Consider the following 21850-nt stretch of genomic DNA (forward strand, 5'->3'; position numbering starts at 1 on the left):
TGTATTTATCTAATTGTTTGGTTTTTAGTTTGTTTAAAATGAGAATATGTTTAGACTTCAAGAAAATTTATCTCTTTAAATTCTAAGTCCAAACTTTCATTCTTTAGGATGACAAATTTCCCATTGATTTGGGTCCTTACATGAAAGTATACAATAGTTTTAATCAGGTTTTTCAGTTGCATATTTGTGGCATTCTTGAATGACCTTTCAGTAAATTTCTTCAACTTTGAAAGCCAGAATGACTCAAGGGTATTAAGCAAATTATGTGCACCGTTTTTTGTTTTAAGCATCTTTTTTTATGTTAAATTTAAGTAGGGTAGTTAGACATGATGGTTTACAATATTCAAAAAAATAGATCAAGAAATATTACAGCTGGGAGAACTGGGTAGTGGAAAGGAAAAGTTAGGGCAGGAGAAGGAAAATGAGATAGAACAACTACAACTGAAATAGCTAAAGGGGCCTTTTAATTTTGGGAAGTATTTGTCTTAATCATGGGATCTGGAGGACAGCAAAAAGAGAAGCTGAGCAAAGATAGAGATCATGGGAATAGAATAGTAATGTGAGGTGCTGGACAAAAAGGGTGAACCAACAATACTGGAAATGGGGCTTCCTGAAAGAGAAGCTGGGGCAGCAACTTGACATTTTCTGGGAGAACCCACTTAAAAGATTAACATTTAATCTATGAGGAGGGTTTGAATACTAGCTCAGGGAAAGGAGAAAATCAGAAACTAATTCAAGGAAGCAGATTTGTCTTTGAAGTTGGACAAAGCCACACTGCTGCTGGGCTGTGTACCTGTAATCTGCTAACATTCTTATAAACTTTACTCACGATTCCCACATTGCACTAAGGGGCTGAGTATGTCTAATGACTTCCCATGGAAATAAGAAAAGAATACTAAAGACTTTAATGTTGGACTGACATCCAGAAAGACCACACACACACACACACACACACACACACACACACACACACGCACACGCACACGCACACACGCCATCTTCCTGGGCAATGACAGAGAGGGGAAGACTTATGGGAGGTCCTTACTGATGCTCCAGGTATTTTTCATCCAGTTGAACCTTTTCACTTAATACCCCTCTTAGTGAGGTTTTTTTCTTCTTAGGCAAAGAGGAAATTAACAATAACCAAAGAAGAACAGAGAACTAGTGCTACAATACCTAGGTCCTACTGCCTTACTTAATATTCATTATGGAAAATGGAACCTGCAGTTTGGCATGAGTCAACTATGAGTGCCCTGAATTCTGGCTAGAAAGAGAAGGAGAAAAAATGATTTTGAGAAAACTTTCCTGAGATTTAATCTGTGTTAAAGTCTTTTTTCTGGAGCACTTTAATTCATTGATTTCATCATATACAAAAGACATGAAACTCTCCTGTTTTCTTGAAAATCATCTGAGGTTTTGTTGGTTTGTAGCCTTCACACACAAGCTAATGAATTTCTCAATTTATTTCTCCCAGGGGAAGTCTCATTTTCTCTCTTCATTGCTAAGATTTTCTTCTTCCTCTTATGAAACCCAGGCTGGGCAAGAGATCCAATTTGATGTGTTATGCAGTTTGTAACAATATCTCCATAATGGTATTTTTCAGTCTTCATTATTGACAGATGCTTTGCTTGAGGACAAGTTATATTACAAGTGTGATTCTCTTCTACTCTAAAGCCATTTTTCCAATTTCAAATTTTCTCAGAAAATTCAGGATCTACATACAATAAAGTATCTTTATGCAGATTGCTATCTAGATCTGTGTCTGCAGTGGTCTCACCACCAATTCAAAGCCAATCTGCCCAGGATTTCATGGACCTGTTTTTTTTCTTCAGACTTTATTATAATAATTACTAAGGCCTCTAGTCAACACTGGGATATTTTTTTTCTCAACTCCTTAGAATCCACAAAATCTAAGGGGGAGCAAAAACACTCAGTAATCAAGATCAAATTTAAATGTAAGGTTTCAAAAAATCAGAAGTAAATGCAAAACACTGAAGATAAACAAAATCAAAATTTTGGGGGTCAAATATATGGAGACGGAAGGAGACTAGACTTCAGGTGGTTAGCACACAGTAAAGTATTCCAATCTCATGTTATAAAGTTGTGCATCTGAAATTTATATAATGTTATTAACCAATGTTACCCCAATAAATTTAATTTTAAAAACACCATCAATTGCAAGAGAGGAAAAACATTGCCAATTAAAAAAAAAATAATGAAGATTAAGCTATTGTTTGTTTTACAGCCTAGCATCATCATACGGCAGGAACCGTGATGTCTAGTCTGCCCACAGCTCACAGCCTGTGTGGCCCTGGTAACCCCAGCAGGCAGTCTTCTGAGGGTCGCCATGGTGCAGTTTGGACAACATGAGATCATAGTTTTGACCGTAGTGTTTTACTACCTTTTTCTATTTGGTTCACAATATGGGAGGCTATTTCATTAAGTGTATACAGAGACACACATTTTTTCCTTTTGCCTCTGGATCCAATGGGTATGGCACAAACAGAACTACATCTTTCTAAAACCTTGTTCTATGCTCAGAACTGCTCTTGAATCTTTGTCCAGAAGACTGGTGCTCAATAACTGAGTAGGGGTGAAACAGTCCAGATAGCAACATAAAAATATAGACAGGTGCATGTATAATGATGACAGAATGATGTGTTGTAAATCACTCAAGCATTATTTTGAATGAGAAATGTATTAATATTTTCACATATTCATTGAAATATAAATCCTTTTCAATAGGGTTCAGCTTGCTATTTTCTCTTCCCTAACGACTCAGCCAGTCTATTTGAAATTGTAATCTCTGATCTGGTCCCACCTGCAAACCGCTGGCTGCCTGAGCACACTTCCTGGATTAGCCAGGCAGTTCAGCTGCTCCCCGCCTCCTCGCCCAGCCCAGCACTGCGTCCTGGGCCCCTGTGCTCTCCGCCACTGCATCTTCTCTGCCAGGGCCAGCATGTGAATGCCCCGTTTTGGTGGGAAGGTTCCCTTCCTTAGTTAAACCACAGCAGTCAGAATCTAACCAAAAAATAAAAACAAAACAGAAACTGCTTCAACCATTAGGTTGCCAATTTTGTAGGTTAAAACAGTTGTACATAAGCAGTTTATACTGGTTAAAACTATTATTTCCAAGAAAGATCATTTAATGCAGGGAATGTGTTATTCAGGTGGAGGAGGAGTCAACAAGCCCAACAGAAGAGAGAGGGGTTACCCAGAGAGTAGGAAGAGTGGGCGCTGCTCCTGCCCCTCGCCTAGAGTGACGAAAGAGGAGGCATTACCAGAATCCAGGGGCCAGCTCAGCTGGGGCTACTCTGGAATCCTGGAGCGCCTGTGCAGAGAGAACAGGCAACACACAGGAGAGAGAGTTTCCAGAATAATGACTTGAGGTACACAAGGAGGAGGAGAAATAGCCCCCACTTTTTCCTACTCCTGCCCACCAATGTTCACATTGGCCAAACATAGCCAGAAACCAGATGGTACAGAAGTCTTTGAAATGCAACCCACAGTGATCGGCATCCCAACCCCACCTCCCTAAAACAGAGCAGAAGGAAGTGCGAGGAATAACTGAGGGAAACCAAGCCCAGGATCAGCTCGGAGCCCAGTTCATAAGGGGTCCCATCACCAAGTAGCAGAATGGCGTTTGTAGTAACATCATGAAACATTGCTCAGCCGGCATCCACCAAAACCCGCCCACTCTCCAACTACTTCATTCCCACCATTGTGAGAGCCACAAACACACAGGTCATTGTACTTCAAAATTATTCCCTTATTGTTTGCACTTAATTAAATGCAGGAGACTCTCTCCCTATGTACTAAATAATTTTAAAGTTGCTACAGAATTGCTTGTTTTCCCATGAAAATATGTCCTTGTGTATCCAAATCTATCAGTTTCAATACAGTAATAAACAGCATAATCATCTGGGAGCGTTGCCATGGAGTGCTGACATCTTGATGTGGTTATCCATTTTAGCACAACCTTGAATTGAAGCAACTCCCATTATCTTTTTACACTAATTCTTACCATTATCTTGTTTTCTTCTGCTCCAAGGACACTGTCTAGATGAATGGATGGATAAATGAATGGAGGGATGGGTGATAGATGATGGATGGACATTCTTGATAATGATGGTGACACTGGGTTTTACATATGGGAATGTTCCCAGCCTTTCTCTTGGTGGCAGTGGGAGTTCTAAAGTGCCATGGTTGACGCAGGGTCATAGATGCAAAATGTGAACCTCATCAGTGTAACACTTTATCTTCTCACATGTTAAAATGTTAAATGTTAGAATGTTAAAATAGAATAAATGTTAGAATGTTAAAATAGAATAGAACCTATGTTAAAATAGGTTAGAATGTTAAAATAAAAAGAGCTGATTTGCTCAAAAACAGAACAATGATTCAGCATTCTTCACTGCAAGTAAGGAGAGTCTGAATACCTTTTCTTTATTCAGATAATAAATAATAAACCATTGCCTGGATTATTCAGATTTTGTTCTTAATGTTCACATTCCCTCTGCGTTCAACCTTTGCAGGATACATTAATCCACCCCCTACCACCACCTATAATGTCCTTTGGAATTGACTTTTTTTATGATTTAATGTTAACATATGATTAGGCTATGATTTATACAAATATAGTTCATTACTGTTAATAAATCTTGCAATTTTTTCAAAATCTTGTGTAAAATTAAAGCAGGTTAAATATCATATTTTGTGTACAATCATCAATACCAAGAGCATGAAATTAACCAGGCATCGAATGTTCTAAAGGCAGTGCAGGTGCTTTTTGTAGATCACTCGAGGATGAATAATGTTTAGAAATTTGAGTTTGGAATAGCTCCAACAGGAACTATTAAAGTACCCCCCCCCCAAAGTGCATGCTTCTAAACTATCTTTTAAAAACAAATTTAGAACCAGTCTATTGCATTTTCCCTTCTTTGCCCATAATGATTCCCTCTAGCTGACAGAATATGATATACTCTAGGAATGTCCTCAAAATATGTACTTACAGAACCAACTTTCAGAATGCACTGAGGCAGGGAGTAATTGTTTTAAGTGGCTGAAATACAAATATTTCCTGCAACCATAATTTGGCAAAAAACACTAAAAACTATCTTACTAGTCTCTTCCTATGGGGGATTTATATTCCATTAAGAAGTAAGCAAAGAAAGATGTTAACCAGCTTGAATTGACAACATCCTAGAAATTCAAACATGCTTTTTAACATGTATTTGCTTTTTAAAGAAGATCTACAGATATACACCCGAAAATGTCATTTTTCCCCCAAATGGCATTCATTGACATAAAAAGCATTTTAAATGTCAACTGGTAGAACATTTCAAAAGAAATTTCGACGGGTTGACGTATGGATTTCTTACTCCTCAGAGATCAAAGCTACTGCCTAAAGTTAAATTTCCCTGCCTTTGGTATTAAACATAAATGCTCACATAGCTCTTCTTGACCCAAGTCTTTTCCAGTAAAATATTAGGTTGGTGCAAAAGTAATTGCGGTTTTTACAATTATTTTTAACCTTTTAAACTGCAATTACTTTTGCACCAACTTAATCTAATAAAGAGGCACCTATGGATGAAGTCGCAACTACCAGATTTGAGGGCAGAATAACAATGTCATTCTACCTCTTGTCAGTCAATGTCAGTCTGCCTCTTCAGGGGCAGATGTAGGCTGGGCTGCATCACTCTGCCTCAGTCACTGTACAATTTTGCCAAAACAAATTGTGGAACATTTCCTCTACCAGCGTTCTCAAAGGCTTCCAGGCATCAGAATTCCTGGAGGCCTTGTTAAAACACAGATTGCTGGGCCCTTCCCCCAGAGTTTCTGATTCAGTAGGTCTGGGTGGGGCAAATTTGCATTTCTAACCAACTCCCAGGGCCTCTGATGCTGCTGGGGGTTCCAGGCACACCTAGAAAAGCACACCTAGAAAATCACTGCTCCCCAATAATAGATCTAACTATAACTTACACTTGGGCTTTAACATTTCCAAAGCTCTTGCATGCCTTTTTATTCAATTAACATCTTGCCATAGGTGCACAAAATGGCTATTTTCTCCATTTTCCACATTATAAGTGAAAAACACTGGGCTTCTCCTCCTGTATTCCCCGTCACAATGAAGACAACCACCATCAATGAAACAGAAACCTATAAGTCACCCAAGACTCTTTCTTCTCGCTCCACTCACATCCAGCCATTGTCTAAGTCATGTTGCTTCTACTCCCTCTTATGAGTATCTTGCTCTTCTCCACTTTTGTGTCTTTGCATGTATTTTCTCTTCTTGATAACCTTGCTACTCATGTTTAAATCTTTCTGGAAAAATGTTTCATAAGGTTTGATGTATAATATTAACTCAGAATGAGTTAACCTGACACATATCTAATATATTTTGTTCTCTTTCTAGTATTCATGAATCCAATGTGTCCTTCAGATTTGTTCATTTGGTGTTATATCTTTTTAAAAATTCACCATCCCATAAGTGTATGATTGTGTTTGACACTACCTTGCTTGAACACTGAGGCATGGTTCGAGAGACCTACTCTTCAGGTTGGAACCAAGTAGCTTCTCCGCCAGTGTCGCATTAGATTCCCATTGGTCACACGTGATCTAACCTGCCTTTGCTCCTCACAAGTACCTTGACTCTTAGTCTTTCAATCTACATTCAGCTCATGAATTTCTGCACTAGCCGCATCAAGACCTGGGGTTTAACAGGGGGAGTTGATGTTCTGAGAAAAAGTTTATTGCTCATAAATTCAATTGCTCTTTTATTGTGAAATTTTATGAGGACTATAAACAGACTCACAACTGTTAAAAGGTTCTTGATGTCATTTTCCTTAACTCAAAATTTCTACAGTCTGTGTTTTCCTTGTAAAACAGTTTCCCTGAACTTCTGGCTTAGAGATTGCTCAAATCTCAGCCCCTGGGCTCTCCCTAACCAAACTGGAGAGGGGCATCACTGTCCATACACCTCCCTCTCCCAGCACTTGAAGACAGTTACACCACCTGGAAAATAGGATTTCAGTGGTTTAGAGATTCATTATTGAAAGGCAAAAAGCTGACCTTTTTATTTTACATCACATGTTAGTAAACCTGTGTGACCCTGACTGGCAGGATCCTTGTTCTGTGCTGTAAGTAGCATGTCACTCACAAGGGTTCAGCAGTGCCACTTTACCAAATGTTCCCACCCCGCTCCTTCCTTACAACACATATTAGATCTAGCACCTTGCTAAGCTACCTGATGTTCTTTGAGACCATGGGTATATTGCCATATTAAGTGTACAGCTTAATTATCTTATCACTAATACTATATAAAGAGTTTATCAATCTTTCCATGCCTTAGTTTCTTTATCTGCACATTGGAGGTGATAGTACCTCGTAACTTGTATGTGACCTTTAGGTATGATACCATACATGGAAGGTGCTCAATGAATTGGAGTTATTGCTATTGCAGTATTTTCAGCTATTATAGACACCTGAAGCAGGAAGTGTATTTATTTTGTTCATTGCTGATGCCCCAGTGCCTTACAAGTGCCTGACAGATAGTAGATAGTAATTTTTGTTGAATGAATGCAAGCATGCACACGTGAATAAATGAACGAATTAATGAAGCCCTGGCAAAGAGGAAAACATCAACAACTTTTGGCTTTTTTGTGGACGTAAAATGGGTATGTTAAGAAAACTGAGCTTTAGTGCTGAACCTGCCATTAGTCAATTTTGAGAAGGACTTTTAAGTTTCCTAGGTCTCAGATTCTTTATCTGTAGATGGGGTATAACACCTATCTTGCCTTCCTCAAAAGGCGGTTAGTAAATATATGTGAAAATTTTTACAAGGAACACAGGAAAAGAAAGCCACAATAAAATTTGCCTGGAATGATGTATGTCTTCTTGGTAGAGTTTTTAAAGAAGTGTTTTGATGTACTTTTCACCGAGAGATGGAAGTGTGAAATATTTTTATTATATAACCCACATTTCTTCATTACATTCCTTGCCCCTGTCTGTGTTTGGGAAATACTGTGTGTTTTGTGGTATTTTCCTCAACACTGGTTTTTCTCCTAGCTTGAAGCATATTTTAGAGACAAAAAAAAAAAAAACACGCCAGCAATGAAAGAGTATATTTATAGATATTTACATATAAGTACAATCATCTGTTTTATTATGTCTATGGTATTGTAATGCCTTTTGAAATACATATGTTATGAATTGTTTTTATTTATCCTTTATGTTACAATTTGAACACTGTATTGAATTCATTGAAAGTGTGTATTAGCTTGATTATATTCTTGATTAAGCTCATTTCAGGATCATAAAAGGGGCATTACAAAATATTTGTTAGAAAAAGGGGGTACTGAGTTGGTTGGGCTGGAAATACTTGGCATGGAGATCACCTATTGCAAACTAGGTTAGGTAAATGAAATTCAGAGTGGCAAAACCAATATTAGAAACCATATTCCTGAACTTGTTATCTATGTCTGTGTCTCTGTCCTTCTTTCTATTTACTCTTTCCCTTCTTCCTACCATAAATACAAACACACATTCTGTTCTAAAAGCTTCCCTGTAAATAGATTGGCATTTAATGTCCCTATCACAGATCAGAATACTGATACAACCTTTCAGCATATTTTCTGTAACTTATCATGCATTCCTACAAAATAAGAGAGATATGTTTTAAAATACTATCCTAAACCAAATGCCAGATTCTTTGTGATGTTCTGATAAAAGCCAGAGTCAGAGACTCCAGGCCTGTAAGAGTTTCTGTGTGTATAGGTGTCTATTGCTGCATATAAATGACTCTACAACTTAGTGGCTGAAATCAACAATAAACCTTTATTATTGTTTCTGTAGGTTAGAAATCTAGGAATGACTTACTTGGGTGGTTCAGGGTCAAAGTCTCTCGTGAGATTGCAGTCAAGATGTCAACTGAGGAGTAGCCGGTTAGCGCAGTTGGTTAGAGCGCGATGCTCTTAACAACAAGGTTGTTGGTTTGATCCCCACATGGGCCAGTGTGAGCTGTTCCCTCCACAACTAGATTGAAAAAACTACTGACTTGGAGCTGATGGGCCCTGGAAAAACACACTTAAAATAAATAAAAGTTTTAAAAAAAATGTCAGCCGAGACTACAGTCCTTGACGGGAGTACGGATTTACTTCCAAGGTGACATACTCACATATCTGGCAAATTGGTTACAAGGCCTCAGTACTTCCTCATATGGGCCTTTCCAGTTGGCTGCTTGAGTATCCTCACAATAAGGCAGATGATTCCTTCCAGAACAACTTATTCAAGAGAGCAAGGTGATAGAAGTAATATCTTGTATGATCTAGTCTCCAAACATACATCATCACTTCCATAGCATTCCATGGAAGTTAGCCCTATCGATATGGGAGGGGACTATACAGGGATATGAATAACAGGAAGTAAGGCTCATCAATGACCATATTGGAGGCTACCATATATATAATGTTTTGTGAGCCTTACACAGTCCCAATTTCACATTTTATGCAATCTTAATCTTTATTATTTCATCAGATACATACGAAGTTATTAATAGAGAGAAAAATATATTGATTATTTCACTTTGCAAGTCAAAGCTTGAAAAACACAACCTTTTCAATAGTCTTGGAATAAATAATTCAGAAGCCGTTCAGAATTGAATTATGGCCATGCTATTAAAAGCTACAACATCACTGCAGGTCAAATCCATGTCACAATAACTTCATTCATCCCAAAATGTTTATTTCTTCAGAGATGGCAATAACAATTCATTAAGGCCACCAACAAGCCAGGGAAAAATATCCATGAGGCTCTTTTTCCAAATGCATTCTCACTATTTCCTCTGTATGGCTGATTCTAAATTGAATGCCATTAAGATCGTGTTACAATGAAGAGAAAGTAATCAGGGTGATGTGGTTCTGAGCTCTGTAGTTTTTATATAACTTGAAGCAGGGATTAAGTCAAATAAGATTTCATAGATTTAGCATTTTTGTTTATGAAGGAAAAGCATAATATGCTAGACTGGAAAAAAATGTGCCTTTGATTTATGATTTGAGAAGAGAAATGCCTCATGTTAGAATACATAGACATGCATATTTCATTCCACAGATGACCACTGGTTGAGAGGACACTTATCTTTGTAGCCTTGGGCTGCCCCTTTGAATTATCCACTTAAGAAGACATAATTAGACAGATACTTCAAAGACTCCAATAATTCACATCGAGTAGCAAGTGCAGAATGTATAATCAGTTGGAAGGTTATAAGATGGCTTAAAGTAAATGGAGAAATTTTTACATATCCCTTGTATAGTACCTAGAACCTAACAGGTGCCAAATAAATATTAGTTTCTTCTCATTCCATCCTCAATTCTAAGACTAGATTTTGAGGCTATAATCTGATTGAAACACCTAACTAAAATAGTAAGAAAGCTCCAGTGTTTAGAAATTAAGTTTCTCACCAGGTTCAGTTTTAATCCATATGTTATTTTAATGTTGTTAATAATAATAAAGATTTGCTACTGAAATACTTTTGATTCTTCTGTGGTGGCTCTGCTTAAGACTTTTAGTTAGTATGTAGATGTATTTGAAATTTTCCATTTACCCCAGATAACCAAGGAGCTATTTTTATCTGAAGTTTACAAAAATCTAAAAATAACACCTATGAGAGAAACTTCTTAAAATGTATATTTATGTAAATGTACAATTATGTAATGTGTATTTATGTATTTTATGGAGACGAGACAGCTTTGGAGATTTCAGCAACCTCAAACTCAACTCCCTTAAAAAAATGTACATTTATGTTGAAGGACTAAACAATAGGCTTTTAAAAAATAGTAATTACTATTATTTTTTAAATGATATATGCTCATTATTTAAAATGTTAAAGGATGAAGAATATTACCCCCCCCAAAAAAAAAAACCCAAAAAACAGGAAATTAATGTTGCTAAAATTTGGCTGCTTAAAAATAACTAAATGATACCTATTATTCCAGATATCTCTCAATACATTTATTTTTAACTTTTGTTTTGTTCTGTCTTAATTTTTATTGGGGAATATTGAGGAACAGTGTGTTTTTCCAGGACCTATCAGCTCCAAGTCAAGTGGTTATTTTCATTCTAGTTGTGGAGGGCACAGCTCACTGGCCCATGTGGGAATCAAACCAGCAACATTGGTGTTATGAGCACTGCACTCTAAACAATTGAGCCACTCAGCTGTCCTCTCAATACATTTTAAAAGATAGGCTAAATAGAAGTAGTTTCACAAATACAGAATTTTTCTATGCAGCCATTTTAATAAAATGGACTACATTTAATTTTACTTGATATTTAACAGAAGAAAAAGCAACTGAAATGAACTCAAGAAATTTCTGATTTTCAGGCAAATGTTTCCTTACATCATGAGATATTCATTCTTACAAGATCCCTAAAGGCTAAGAAGAAAGATTACCTAAAATATTAATGTGGAGTTATTATCATTTACACTATATGTATCAACATTAGGCAGCATTTTTGATGTACTGCTATGAAAAATAAAATTATCAGAACACTCCTAATCCAGCATCTTCACTCTCCCACACCCCAAGCTTTGGTAATTAGGTGAGTATTTTACCACTGTCAAGGTTTATAAATTTAAAATTGGTACTGCAACCACAACCTCTTCAGCTTCTTGGACTGATTTATGTATTTCAATGGATTTAGGGCTCACTCTCAAAGCTTCTACCACTACTTCTACATTCCTGAGTCTTCTGCTTTCATTTATCTTTTAGTTGGCTGGAATATATCATCAGATCATTGTTTCAAGAAGGGTTCATGGGTCACAAAGCTCCTGAGGGCTTGGCTACTAAAAGGAAAATTCTTTCTCTATTCTCAACACTTCTGATATGACATGTGCAGGGTTTTTCCCCACATCAACCAATTCTCCAGATACCAACTGGGTGTCCTACAATTTGGTTATGACAGTACCTGGAGTTGGCGCAAACCTCACAGGTACAGGGCTCAGTGCCACAAAGCTGCCCCCACCCCTTGCCAGTCATAAGTCCCAGGCTGTCACTTACACTTCTGATCAACCAACTATAAGTTGAGGGTTCCCAACTTTTATGGCTGCCATCTGAAGGACTGGCTCCAAATCCCACGGCTCAGCATTCACAAGTCCCCTGGAACCACAGAAAACAAAGAGGCAGTTTTACATGGGAATGCAAGTACTTCCTATGGCTATCCCCCAAGGCTCAGCACAGCAGCAATCGAAAATGCACAGCTCCCAGCTTCCCCCTGGAATGGGTTTCATAGCACACTTTCCCAGCTGCTGCCCAAGGGTCAGAAATTTAGGAGCTCTGTGTCAATAACTGGAGCCAGATACCAAATGTGTATTTCTTATTATATCAGAGCTACTTACTAGGCACCTGTAACTTTCAAATGTGAAGGATAACTTGACTTTCGGAGCTTCTTACTCTGACATTTTTACTGATGCCACTCTCTATTAGTTCTTAAAACTGCATTTAAATATAAAATTGTCTCAAAATGAAGTTTAGTTTTTTTGAAAGTTAAATCATATTAAAGTGTTCTGACAAATACAGCATTTTGCTATCTCATACCTCCCCATTGTGTAGTCCCACTTACCAAAAGTAGTGCCTTTTAACCCTATTAGCTATTTCTTCTGGCATTTGTTCTTCCTATATTTTTAAATAATATATAACTTCAGGGGCGGCTGGTCAGCTCAGTTGGTTAGAGAGCGGTGCTCTTAACAACAAGGTTGTTGGTTTGATCCCCACATGGGCCACTGTGAGCTGCGTCCTCCACAACTAGATTGAAACAGTTACTTGACGTAGAGCTGATGGGTCCTAGAAAAACACACTTAAAATAAATTTTAAAAAGTTGGAAAAAAAATAATATATAACTTTTGAGTCATCAATTTTCTATATCATTTATTGACTTTCTATTGTTATAAATAAGAATTTAAGTTTCTTACAATACTATCCGCTCTCAATATGGGGATAACTATTATTAAATCAATATTCAGTGTTTACATTATACCAGGGATGCAAAAAAAATGTATATACATGATTTGTATTTATCTTTTGTTATTGGAATATATTATTACAATTTTAATTCAGTTTTCTCCTTTCTTAAAATGTGCATACACTTTTTTGACACCCTCTGTATATTGAGCTACACTATTTGCTCTGTTTCCTTTCTGTTTTCCTGGAGTTAATGTTCTCTTTGATATTTTTTCATTTGCTTAGTTTTCATTATACTTAATGCCAATTCTTCCCAAATTTTCCATTAAAATTTCCAGTACAAATTTCTACATCAAGTAACTTACCACTTCCAGTTTGTAGACACCTCTTTCTCTTTCTTTCTGGACTACTACTCTCTAGGCCTTTTGGACAGCTGTCACCTGGCACTTCCCTTTGTTATCATCCTTAGAATTTCCTTGGCCTTTCTCCTTAGTTGGATTCTCTGATCCCTAGATCTCAAGCCTTCTCTCTCTGTGCTTACTCTCTTGTTTTGTAGAGCACATCCTTCAGCAGTTTTGTCAAGCTAAAATTTGGTACAATGGCAGAGGGCTTGGTGATACAAGCATTCCATATACCTGTGTCTTCAGACTAATCTAATCTTAATTGGTTGCCTTTTACACCTGGGTTACCTATCTCTTGATGATACCCCTTCACCATATTTCTGGGGATTTCCCTAACTTATTTTCAGTAACCCATTCCCTCCTATTTCTTGGTTTACCCCATTATTTTAAGTAAGCACATTCTAAGAGAGGGTGCCTGGGAGGAATTTTTTGAGACTTTGTGTTTGAAAATATCGTTCGTCACCCTCACACTTGATTGATAGTATAGAACTCTATTGTAGCCCTGCTGCTTTTCCAGCTAGCTGTTCCTGGAACATGAAAAATATCCTTCTTTAGCTTTTTCATTTACATTTTCTGCATGGCTACACTCTCTCACCATCTTCAGGTCTTGCTCAAATACTATATACTCAGGGACCACCCTATATAAAATTGCAAATCTAGTATTTCCAACCATTTTCCGGCTTCATTTTACTTCCATAGCACTTATCACCCTCTGGTATACTATATATCTCCCTATGTTTATTTTGTTTATTTTCCATCTTATTCCATTAGATGGTAAGCTCCTTGGGGCCAGAAACTTTTATCTGTTTTATTCACTGATTTATCCTAACACCTGGAACAGTGCCTGGCGCATTCTAAGCTATCAATATTTATTTGTTGAATGAATGAATAATAAACACTTATGTTTCAGCTCTATAATATGCCAAAAAAGAAGATAATAACTTTCTTGTTATGATGAGTGGATTTCTTTGCTATAGAATTAAGAACTTGCTGATCATGCCACTTGAAGACCTAAACGAGATTATAGAATCTTTTAAGATTTTTAAACATAATAGGTGACCACTTGATGTTCATGATTTAGTGTCTCTGTGTATATATGTGAGCCTTTCTAGCAGCACTGAAAATAGTTTTTCCTCTGCACTTGCCCCTCATATCTTCCTCATCTTCTACGTGGCCTCCCTCTGGCTACTAGTGGGGCTTCTGGCTGGCCCCACTGAGCCTATCTTCACCCATTACTAGCTGATATCACTTTGACTTTGGACTTTAGCTCGACCTGAGTTCATCTACTTTGGTTTGGACCATTTCATCTGTGGTCTTTGCTTTTTGACAGGTCTCCTGCCCAGAAAGTGACCAAAATAGGCTTTTGGCTCTACAACCAGCAGCTCGGCTTCTAACCAGTATCCCCACCATGCATACATACATACATATAAACATACCTCACACCCTCACAGGAACAAACACACATACTCAAACACAACAGCTATAAAGTCAAGTTATTTTGAGTCTGTTTACTTTGCACACCTCATGATGAAATAAATGACCTTGGCTTTTGTTTTGTTGTAGTGTGAAAAACTTAATGTTTGAATGACCTGTGCCATTGCCATGTCTAATTTCTACATATGAATCTGATGAAAACTTATTTAAAATATATTTATAAGTAGTGGTGAGTTTTGGACATTTTTATTTCAGAGGAATATGGTCTTAGTAGTTTCAATATCAAGGCAAGAAAGAGTAGGCGTCTTTTCAAATCACATTTAAATAGAGCTGCTAGATTTAGCAAAGAAAAATACAAGGTACCCAGTTAACTTTGAATTTCAGATAAACAGCAATTAATTTTTTAGTATATTCCAATGAGAATCTTGTATTTTATCCAGCAGCCCTACATTTAAATATCCAACTATTCTTATCAGTGTAATAACTTCAATAGGTTTATTGTGAATGTGAATGATTAATGTTAAGATGCCGCAAAGCGAAAGAGGTAGAACTTCAGTTTTATTGGTTGATGACCTAATACAGCAGACTATTTTAATCTGGCTAAAGTCTATATAGTGGAAAAGGTGTGAGTAATGAGATGCTGGCCCAGGAGCAAAACCTCTGTCACTGTGCTTCCTCCCAGACCTTTATCATCTGGGGAGCACAGAGATCACATCACAGCAACACAGATACATATGTATTTCCCCATGGCACAAAGAAGTCAAATCCAATCACTGATAGCACTTAAAGCCTTTCAATGTACTCATCCCAGACCTTTCCATAACAAAATAGCATAGACTGGGTGGCTTAAACAACAGAAATTTACTTCTTACGGTTCTGAGGCTGGGAAGTCTTGAGACCAGTTGCTGGCTAATTAGGTTCCTGGTGAAGGCCCTCTCTCTGTGTTGCAGACAGATGACTTCTTGCTGTACCCTCATACAGGAGAGGGAGAGAGGGAGAGGGAGAGGGAGAGGGAGAGGGAGAGGGAGAGGGAGAGGGAGAGGGAGAGGGAGAGGGAGAGGGAGAGGGAGAGGGAGAGGGAGAGGGAGAGGGAGAGGGAGAGGGAGAGGGAGAGGGAGAGAGAGAGGGAGAGAGAGAGAGAGAGAGAGAGAGAGAGAGAGAGAGAGAGAGAAAGTGGAGAGGAGGGGAGGGGAGGGGAGGGGTAGGAAAGGAAGAGATCACCTCTCTTGTTTCTTCTTATAAAGGCACTAATCCCTCTAATGAGAGCTCCACCCTTATGACCTAATTACCTCCCAAAGACTCCACCTCCAAATACTGTCACAATGGAGATTAGAGTTTCAACATATGAATTTGGGGATGATACAAATATGCAGGCAATGGAGATTTGAATAAAACTACAAGTGTATATCCAGAGAGATCTTGGATGTTAGGAAATATCGTTTCTGACAGTTGAAGGAATTATGGGTAGACACACCTAGGCATCCTCCACGGGTGAGAGAAAAGAGGGTGCTTCTCTGAAATCCAGGTACTATTCACCAACAGGCAGAAACTAAGAAACTAATAAAACTAATATGATTCCACCTTTCAGAGCTGTTTATCACTTGGAATTTCAGTTTGGGTGATTGCACTCTAGTAAATTAGCTGACTGAGAGTCCAAAGATTATATCTGCATCCAGACAGTTCATTTATCATGCTTAGCATTTAGATTTCAGTACAGCTTTCCCATATATTTGCCAAAATGCCACTGAAGCAATATCAGGAAGCACCCTGTTTTGAGCTTTCTAATGCCTTAGATATTGTCACTGGCTCTATATTTAGGTTTATAGGAATATTTTAATAACACACCAATCCCTTTACCTGATAGTTTCATATAACCACTTTCTTAAATGCTTATTGATTTTAATTTTGCATCAAAATGAGAATGGACTTCAGTAGTTCATTGTGTACTTATCCAAGAAAGCAATGCCAAATGGTGGTAGAAATTGTGAAAGTATAACCCTGTAAGTGATAAGACTTAAATATTATCAAATATTTAGCAAGTTGTATGGTCAATATAAAGTTCAAATTATATAGGCAACCCTCATCTTTATTCTCTCAATACCATTTTGCAAATTGACATGTTATTCAGTCAGATTATGCAGTTTGGGAAAAGCACAATTTAAATTTTAATTAGAAAAACTACCAAAATATAGTAACTGGGATTCCAAAAAAATTTAAAAATCCAATTGCAAAAAAAAAAAAAAAATTGCAAGCATGCATGATTGGAAGGTGAATAAAATTTCTGGGCCAAAACTGTATAGCTAGTTGGCTGGGAGTTCTAGGTTGGAATACGAGACCCAAATCTATTTCAGCACCATCAGTGGTTTGGCACCACCTGATAACCTAGTCAGTTTTTACCAACTGGTTCCTAGATGTGCTATGTCTGGCTGGGCAGTAATTCCAGAAATTCTAGGTAAACTGTAATCTTTTAGTTTCATATATCTGGAAGTTTTGGGCCTGAATAAAATGGGTACAGTATCTACCTTCTGTCTCCGGTTTGGACACAGGTCTGCCTGCTCTTTCTGTACAAACTTCTTGTTTTTAAAATATGACATTAAAATAATCAAGGTAAATGTTTGTTTGTTCTTTAAGTTAACTTTGGATTTTTTTCTCTTTTTATTCTTTGGGGGAATGCTTGGATGTAATGAATTGGTCTCAGGAGATTTCTCCATGGACAGTTCCTTATCTCCACCTGCTATAGCCTCGACCACCCTGTCAGGAACTTCACCTTTCTTCACTGCATCAAGCATCTTCTCTCTGACTGATCAAAGTGCCACAAACATAATGTCCATTGACCAGACTGTACTAATTCCAGGTCTAACCAGCCCCACCAATGATTATTCTGCCATCAGCCAGTCAGCTCTGGAAATGTCACATTTGTCTGCATCTTCAGAAGACAGCAGGTTGAGTCCAAGCAGCCAAGATATAGTCAGAGACTTAGATGGAATGGATCTATCTAACATTCCCACCTCCTTTGAGGTACCAGGGTTCAGTGGATATGTTTCCAGCCCAGACTATTTCTTGGAGAATACCACTCCTGTCCCAGCTTTACAGTATATCACCACTAGCTCTATGACCATCGCCACCAAGGGCCACGAGATGGTGGTGTTCTTCAGTCTGCGTGTTGCTAACATGCCTTTCTCCAATGACCTGTTCAACAAGAGCTCTCTGGAGTACCAAGCGCTGGAACACCGATTCACACAACTGGTGAGTGGGTACTGCTTACAATTAATTCTCTGTGTGTCTCTTCTTTTTTTATTACTTTATAATATAATCACTGGCTTCCTTGAGCAATTCAGATTGGAAGAGACAAGCCTCTGAGATGGCTGTTGCTGAAGGCATTCAGCTAGAGTGTTGAGATGGATTCAGGTCCAATAGGCAAGTAAGTTCTGTGGTGGACATACGAGGCAGACACCGCTGCCCAGCCTAACAGGAACAAACTTATCCTTATGGTCTTTTCATTACAGTTCTTCCAAGTTTAGTTTTCCCAGGAATAATACATAGCTACTTGAGTACTGAACTTGGGATTTAAAAGTAATATGAGCAGACTTTTCCTAAGTTATAATGCCATAAGCTGTTTTCCAACCATCTGATGAAAGGGCTCAAAGCTAGAAAGGTCCAGCACAGATTAGGCCAAAAGTTTAAGTGTAGAGATTTTTTTTTCAGTTCCTCTTACATTTTTGTAAAACTAAAAAATATCTAAATGGCTTATCATTCCTGATCCCTAACAAAGAAAGTGAGAAGATTATCATGATAGTATATCTTTGATTATAACACACCCCCAAAACTCACAGGTTTGTTTTGTTTCTACATGTACAATAAGAAATCCATATCCAATAAGAAATGCTGAATTATGTGGGAACTCTACACAGTCAGGGCCAATATGAGAATCACAAAGACTGCAGAATTTCTGAAAATAAAAGAAAAAATATTTGTAAGCTTCATATAAGTTAAATCATTATGCAAATTAAAACTATATAAAAACTAATCCTTCAAGTGAACTTTACAGGAAGTCTTTGTGCAATCTAACACCCCCACCACCCACAATGAGGAGAGTAGATAATTGAGACAGTTTCAGGGAACAGAGTCCCAGTACACCTAATCCATGTGTGTAATTAGAATACATGCTAAGCTGCCATAATGAAAAGATTAAGAATATAGTAACTTAAATAAGATAGAACTTTATTTGTCACTTAGTGAGTCGGACAGATCTGCTCTACAGTGTCATTCAGGGATCCATGTTCCTTCCATCATGTAACTCTGCCAATCCCAAGAGTGTTTCTTCATTCACACAGTCAAAGCTAGGTCACTGGTACATCCTGGTTTCAGTAAGAAGGGGAAAGACAGAAAGCCCAGAGCAAGCAATTTTCTATGCAAGTGACACCAAAGTTGCCCACATCTTTTACACTCATATTCCATTGGTGAGAACTAGTCACGTGGCCACACCTTGCTGCAAGGGAGGCTGGGAAATGTGGTCTCTAGCTAGGCAGTCGACTTCCTGTGAAAAAGAGGAGAATGAATTTGGAAGAAGGGAGCAGCTAGTCGTCTACACAGTAGGTGAAGACAGGGAATTCCCACCAGAGTCCAAAGCAATGCTAAGACACAAAGAATGAGCCCAAAGTAAGTAGGAGAAATCAGCAGAGAATGGATTGGAAAAAAGAAGTTCTACACTTTGCATAAAATTTCATTTTATTTTCACAATAATCTTGAGGGCGGGAGGCAGGACCAGAATGTGGGTCAAGATCAGAGTCAAAATTCTGGAAGGGTGGGGAGAGGGACAAAGATAAAGCAGGTCTGAGCCAAGCCTGGGAGATTGCAGCTTGCATCTGAGTGCTCCCTAGGCTCGTCAGTTCATGAAGGATGGGCTCACTTTCAGGGCCAGGAACAAGGCAGACATTGCTGATTTTTAAACATTTCTGAAAAGTGATCTCAAGGATGGCTGTGGCTCAAAAGAGGCAGGTGTAACCTGAAGCCCAGTGTCGTGGGGCATACTTTTCAGATTCAATTGTAGTTTGGAAAAGGTCCTTAGGGAACCACTTTTTCTTATCCCTCACAGTTCAGATAAAGGCACTGAGGTACAACACAGTGGTTAAGGAGGTCAGTGAAGGTCACACAGCTACTGTGTTTCCCTGAAAATAAGATCTAGCTGGACAATCAACTCTAATGTGTCTTTTGGAGCAAACATTAATATAAGACCCAGTATTATATTATATTATTATTATTATTATCATTATTATTATTATTATTATAAGACCCGGTCTCATATTATAGTAAAATAAGACCGGGTCTTATATTAACTTTTGCTCCAAAAGACACATTAGAGCTGATTGTCTGGCTAGGTCTTATTTTCGGGGAAACACAGTACTTAGGGACAGTTCCAGGACTGACTGCCAGTTCCCTGCTCTTTCCATATCACTGCTTTTGTGTTGACTGTGAAACAATGCCTGCATAAACAGACAAGCTGATGTTTAAGCTGTTGTTTATTTCAGTAGGTCATTTCAAATTAGTTACTTCCAAACAGATTTCCAATTATACAGGCAGAGGGCTCAGTCGGCTCCTGGGCTCACTTTGGAACATGTTTTTATTTACTTGGATTTAAAAACAAAAAACTGAACCTGGCATTGCTGCTTTGCTGATAGCATTGGACTGGATTTTTTGAATCCTCTGTTCTCACAATTTATCATGAAGATAACTACTGCCCATCCATCTCAATACACAAATAGAAATATGGAAATAGGGGGACATAATCACTGCAAATAGATCATTAAATAATGGTGTTCTCATCTCACATTAAATCCAAATACACAAATAAATAAATAAATAAATAAATAGGCACTGAAATTTATACCTCAGATAATGAAAAGTGAGTATAAATGGAATTAGCGACAGCTGAGTGCTTAGAACACAGTTAAAAGTAAACCATGTTTTATTTTGCAGCTGGTTCCATATTTACAATCCAATCTTACAGGATTTAAGCAACTTGAAATACTTAACTTCAGAAATGGGAGTGTGATCGTGAATAGCAAAATGAGGTTTGCTAAGTCAGTGCCCTACAATCTCACTAAGGCTGTACACGGGGTCTTGAAGGATTTTCTTTCTGCTGCAGCTCAACAACTTGATCTGGAAATAGACAGCTACTCTCTCAACATTGAACCAGGTAAAAGAATTCAAACCATAAATTTGCCAGAGTTTTGGGGTTTGTTGGTTAGTTCGTTGGTTTGTTTAAGCTTGCAGCTCAACTTGAGATCATGAAAATCAAATTAAAATCAAAGAAACTCATAAACACAGACAATAGTCTAGTGGTTACCAGAGGGTAAGGGGGAGGAGGGTGGTAGAAGAGGGTAAATGCGGTCAAACATAAGGTGATAAGGAGAACTGACTCTGGGTGGCGAACACACAATGTGATATATAGATGATGTATTACAGAATTGTACACCTGAAATCTATGTAATTTTACTAACTATTGTCACCCCGATAAATTTAATTTAAAAAAGAAAATCAAATTAAAATCACACTTGATAAAATAACCTTTTGGAAGTTATGGATCACCTTATTCAAAAGGTAGGATTCTAACACATTCAGGTTAAAGTTAGGTTTCCTACAAGGAAAAGCAAAGAACAAGCACACCTCTTGCCTCACCATCTGAGAGCTTTAATTTCCCCTGAGAGCAAAACTTTTGCAGTGCTTAAGAGATTCTTTTTTAAATATAGCCCACAGCCAAACTAATTGACATTCTGCTGGAAGTCAAAAGCACCTTCTCTGAACTGCAACAACCTGGGGGGTTCCTACCTTAGAAACCTGCCAGTCACAGTTAACTAGGAGAATCACCTCTTTATAACAAAGTTCCGCATGAAACAGCGTTCTGAGGGGGGGAAAAAATCATTAGACCAAAATTCAAACCTGGAGAAAAGCCAGTTTACCAAAGAAAGAAGATAATGTCCCTTCCCATTTGTGTACGATAGATCAGCTTCCGTGTGCAGACTGAAACAAAGAAGAGTTAGATGTGAAGAAAACTCTCAAAAG

General features: G+C 37.9%; 1 protein-coding gene across 1 annotated transcript in view; it reads left to right on the forward strand.

Moving 5' to 3' along the window:
• Positions 1 to 21850, forward strand: part of IMPG1 (interphotoreceptor matrix proteoglycan 1) — a gene marked incomplete at both ends in the record, with an annotated part of 119761 nt that overhangs the window by 69132 nt on the left and 28779 nt on the right. Inside the window, 2 exons of the mRNA XM_081042014.1 lie at positions 17487 to 18034; positions 20765 to 20984. Coding sequence (XP_080898140.1) covers positions 17487 to 18034; positions 20765 to 20984 — 768 coding nt within the window. The remainder of the gene's footprint in view (positions 1 to 17486; positions 18035 to 20764; positions 20985 to 21850) is intronic.

This window comes from Rhinolophus hipposideros (assembly GCF_964194185.1).
Source record: "Rhinolophus hipposideros genome assembly, chromosome: 3".
Taxonomy (NCBI): Eukaryota; Metazoa; Chordata; class Mammalia; order Chiroptera; family Rhinolophidae; genus Rhinolophus; species Rhinolophus hipposideros.